This window comes from Squalius cephalus (genome assembly GCF_949319135.1).
Source record: "Squalius cephalus genome assembly, chromosome: 7".
NCBI lineage: Eukaryota > Metazoa > Chordata > Actinopteri > Cypriniformes > Leuciscidae > Squalius > Squalius cephalus.
Window position 1 is genome coordinate 46,272,784 of NC_137128.1, and position 5,000 is coordinate 46,277,783.

General features: G+C 40.2%; 2 protein-coding genes across 2 annotated transcripts in view; one reads left to right on the forward strand and one right to left on the reverse strand.

Annotated features, from left to right (window-relative positions):
* Nucleotides 1–5,000, reverse strand: part of pias4b (protein inhibitor of activated STAT, 4b) — a 176,629-nt gene that overhangs the window by 140,835 nt on the left and 30,794 nt on the right. Inside the window, exon 2 of the mRNA XM_079876796.1 lies at nt 1,297–1,377. Coding sequence (XP_079732922.1) covers nt 1,297–1,377 — 81 coding nt within the window. The remainder of the gene's footprint in view (nt 1–1,296; nt 1,378–5,000) is intronic.
* Nucleotides 3,061–5,000, forward strand: part of onecut3b (one cut homeobox 3b) — a gene marked incomplete at its 5' end in the record, with an annotated part of 24,996 nt that continues 23,056 nt past the window's right edge. Inside the window, one exon of the mRNA XM_079876931.1 lies at nt 3,061–4,096. Coding sequence (XP_079733057.1) covers nt 3,061–4,096 — 1,036 coding nt within the window. The remainder of the gene's footprint in view (nt 4,097–5,000) is intronic.

A 5,000-nucleotide genomic window follows, 5' to 3' on the forward strand; every position in this document is an offset into this window, starting at 1 on the left:
GCAGAACAAAATCACAAACGCATTTAATAACTTTCATCTCTTTCAATGAAGTTTTACGCAGCGCTCGTGCACAGCGCCAGATTCCTGTTTCGGCGAACACGTTTAAGCTTACATTTGCACTTTCCATCCTGATTTAGTAAATAAACACATAAGTTGTACAGTGCATAACATAAGGCTGTTTGTGGCGCGGGAGAGTTAAAGGCTCGTGCACATCCATCACGCGCGGGCCAGGAGCCGATACTGGCGCTCAGGAGCCAGCGCTCCTACAGTAACCGATCCTCTGGCTCCACAACACTCATTTATTTCCGATAGAAGCGCTCGTCAATACAGGACATTAAAGCGAGAAGACACAGAGCTCATTTGTGTAAGGTTGAGTAAGACAGCTCTAAAGTGAGGCCATTACTTCTGCAGGCCTGGCTCTGATCTGAGCCCTGACCAGGAGGAGAACAACACATGCACAGCAACAATCATGCTATATTCATAATTATAATACTGCTACACATGCAGGTAAGATACAAATATTCTTCATTCGGTTACGTATAAATCAACCAGCCAAAAATATAAATCAATCATTTAATTTATTATGAATCAAATGATGTTACACAAGTGAAAAAAGTCAGATCAGGCAGAAATAACTTTTATAACATGCTAAATTAATTTAGAGAATTATAGAGCTGTAAAATATTAAATTAGATTAGCAGCTTTACCACATAAAATAATACAATTAATATATAGAGTAATGCAACCAAATGAAATAAATAAAAAACGGTAACACTTTATGTTACAGTGTCGCTGTTACACGTTACATGTATAATAACTATATTATTACACGCAACAAACCCTAATTCTAATATTAACCCTATAGTGAGCACTGTAGTTACTTAATATTACTCAGTACTTAAATGTATAATTACAGTGTAACAAACACACTTTAAAACAAAGTAACCAAAAAACTAATACGCCTATTAATATTAATGGTTTTGTGCTGCAACCCGGCAAACTGAATTTCTGTCTGACGAGTTTAGGTTAAAAAATATGGCAACCTTTTTTTTTTTTTTTTTTTTTTTTTTTTTACAATATCATTGTTACATTTGTTACATGCAGTTACTTTAGTAATAGCTATAAAATATGCATAACTACATGCAAATAACCCCAAACCAAACCCGAGTGCTAACCCTAAGTAGGCCTACATGTAATATTACTCAGCACTTAAAATTAGAATTACAGTGTAACAAAGACACAATTAAAATAAACACAAATATGATTACATGAATGTTATTTTTCTGCTAAATATACCTGTGTTTCCCCGTGTTCGCCGCTCCTCCTCGCGTCGCGTTCATTCTTCTCTGCAGCAAAACTTTCTGACCTGTGCTCCCCCTCAGCCCGGGTCAAAACACATAATTAATCAGTGTCAGTCGATATATCGATCAGATTTATCAATGACCACCCGAAAGAAACCACAAGCTTTCCGTGCCAACGCAGGAGAGAAGACTGTTCCCGACATCAGCGACACACACGCGGAAATGCGCTGGTTTGCATGGGGAATCATGCCAGACAATTAGTGCAATAAATGGATATTATATTTTTAATTTACTTTTTTTATTTGCTCACAACAGTGGATATATTCAATGCAATGGGCTACTAATACAGCATCAAAGCAATTGCACATTTTATGTAAGAAGAGCAGGTTATACAGGCCAATATGTACAAACATGCATGCAATATATTTGATGTTGCGTAAATATGATGTTATTAAAAAGGCGATAATCGTTTGTTTGGATATTAATGTGGTCATGGATATGAATTTTCCGTATTAATTTAAAAAATAACAGCATACATATGAATTATATATATATATAATAAAGGGTAGTATATAGATCTATACTAAATAAAGGTAACACTTTATTTTATAGTGTCCTTGTTTCATATGTTACATGTACTTATCATAGTAATAACAGTAAATTATGCATAATAAATCTCAACCCTAATCGTACCCTAACCCTATAGTAAGAACATGTAGTTAATTAATAATATTACTCAGTACTTAAATGTATAATTGCACTGTAACAATGACACCTTAAAATAAAGGGTAACACTTTATTTTACAGTGTCCTTGTTATATATGTTACATGTACTTACTATAGTAATAACAGTAAATTATGCATAATTACATGCAATTAACCCTCAACCAAACCCTAACCCTATAGTAAGTACATGTAGTTAATTAATATTACTCAGTACTTAAATATATAATTACACTGTAACAATGACACCTTAAAATAAAGTGTAACCATAAAGTGTAACCCTTTATTTTAAGGTGACATACTTACATGTTAATAAACAATTTACTTAATATAGTAAAATATGCATAATTACAAGTAATTAACCCTAAACCTAACCGTAACTAACTTCATGCAGTTAATTAATATTGCTCAGTACTTATTTGTGTAACTATATGTCACCTTAAAATAAAGGGTTACAGTGTAATTATACATTTAAAGTACTGAGTAATATATACATGCACTTACTATAGGGTTAGGGTTTGGTTTGGTTTAGTTGCATGTCATTTGGCATAATTAATAGTTATTACTATAGTAACATGTAACATATGTAACAATGACACTGTAAAATAAAGTGTTACTAAATAAAGTGTAACCTAAATAAATAATGTGCTATATATTGGTCAGATATTTGTATTAGTAGAGCTAATTTAACTGAGAAAGTGAACTCATACGCACCAGTGATAGTAGAACAGACGAGACTTCAGCACCGAGGCCAGCGCACGTCATCACACACACACACACACACACACACACACACACAGATGCGCGCTCTCGTTCAAAGACAGAGGCGCGTCCCGCCTCTCAGTAGAAGCGCTGTTGCGCAGGGAACGAGCCACACGCGCACGGAACGCTCCGCGATTAAACCCGGACAAAAGCTTCCGCGCACCATGTCGGACTGACTGACTCTTTCTAATCGATGGATTGGTTTTGAAATCGTTGCGGGGGAAAATACGGTATTTTTTGTGTGCAGGTCTTCCCTTCCCTTCCCTTTTCAACGATGGAACTCACGATGGAGAACATTGGAAACATGCACGGCGTTGCATCGCACTCGCAAGCGGGGGATTTGATGAATTCCGCGCACGGAAGACCCTCGTCGGCTTCCCATCGGAACCTGGTGTCCCACGGGCGCTCGGCGATGGTGTCCAGCATGGCGTCCATCCTGGAGGGCGCGGGCGAGTACCGGAGCGACCCCGCGCTCTCCGGACACCTGCACCCGGCCATGACCATGTGCGAGTCCGGCATGAGTTTATCCAACACTTACACCACTCTCACACCTCTTCAACATCTCCCTCCTATATCCACGGTCTCAGAGAAGTTCCATCACGCGCACCCGCACACGCACCCGCATCACCACGCCGCGCACCAGCGCCTCGCCACCGGGAACGTCAGCGGGAGTTTCACGCTCATGCGCGATGATCGCGGCCTCGCTTCAATGGGGAACTTATACGGGCATTATCCTAAAGATATGTCCGGGATGGGTCAACCACTATCCCCGCTTTCCAACGGCCTCGGATCTCTCCACAACTCCCAACAAGCGCTTTCCGCGTACGGACCGGGCGCGCACCTTCCCAATGATAAGATGCTCTCGCCGGGCGGCTTCGAGACGCACGCGGCGATGCTCTCGCGAAGTGAGGAGCACTTGAGGAGTTTAGGTGGGCATGGGCACGGTATGATCTCGAATCTGAACGGCATGCACCCTCACAGCCACATGCACTCGCAGGGGAACGGATCCATGCTGTCCGACAGAGAGCGGCACGGCGGCGGGGGCGCGCAGAGCGCGGGCGCGGGACAGGTGGAGGAGATCAACACTAAAGAAGTGGCGCAGAGGATCACAGCAGAGCTCAAGAGATACAGCATTCCTCAAGCTATTTTCGCACAGAGGATCTTGTGTCGTTCCCAGGGAACGCTGTCGGATCTCCTGCGTAACCCGAAGCCCTGGAGTAAACTCAAGTCCGGGCGCGAGACTTTCAGGAGGATGTGGAAATGGTTACAGGAGCCCGAGTTTCAGAGGATGTCCGCGTTGAGGCTTGCAGGTAAGACAGCTTTACATCGGCAGGATTTAGGGAATTTACTCTGGGAGATAAAACAACACGATCTCATGAAAGTGCGTGTCTATACCACGAATACTATTTCTCGTGCCATTTATATGCCAAAAATGAAAGGGTTGGATTAGGGGTGTGGAAACCTATTTTGGGCGTATAAATGGCACGATAAATAAAACTCGTGGTATACAGACGCACTTTGATGAGATCGTCCTGGATAAAATGCATTTTACACTCTTAAAAATAAGCCGCCATATTTGCTTCCGTAAAGAATCTTTGTTTTTCTGAATGCGAAGATAATCTAAAGAAGTGAATCAATCAAAACTAACTTTAGCTGGACAGTAACTTTATTCTAGAGCTGCTGTAAAGCCAGAACCATATCTGTTACTGTAATCTCCTATTATAAGCTGCTGTGAAACAGTCTATATTGTGAAAGCGCTGTATAAATGAAGGAGACTTGACTTAATGAACCCGTTTCCACTATTTATTCTACATAACCGTAGATGTAGATGAACCTTTATTTTTAAGAGTGTTTGACACAAATGAGTGCTAAAGTGGTTAAAAACTCGGACTTATTGAATTAAATCCTCATGAGACCCTAAATAGATAAACATGTCAGGAGTTTCTAATCAAAATATGACTCTTTGTTACAGAACAGGCCTTTGATTTCACACATGAACACTGTAGAGACACCAGCACTCACAGCATGTTTATCAGACACAATAAGCGAAATTATATATCAATATTCCTATGAAATATTAGAAATCGTTATGAAAATATTACTCCCATTACATTTACCCATTTATGGCCATTTTATACCCACATTTTGCCTAAGGTAAAATTGTAAATCAATTAATTCCGTTTTATCTGTAGTTGAGAATCATCTTTATACAAA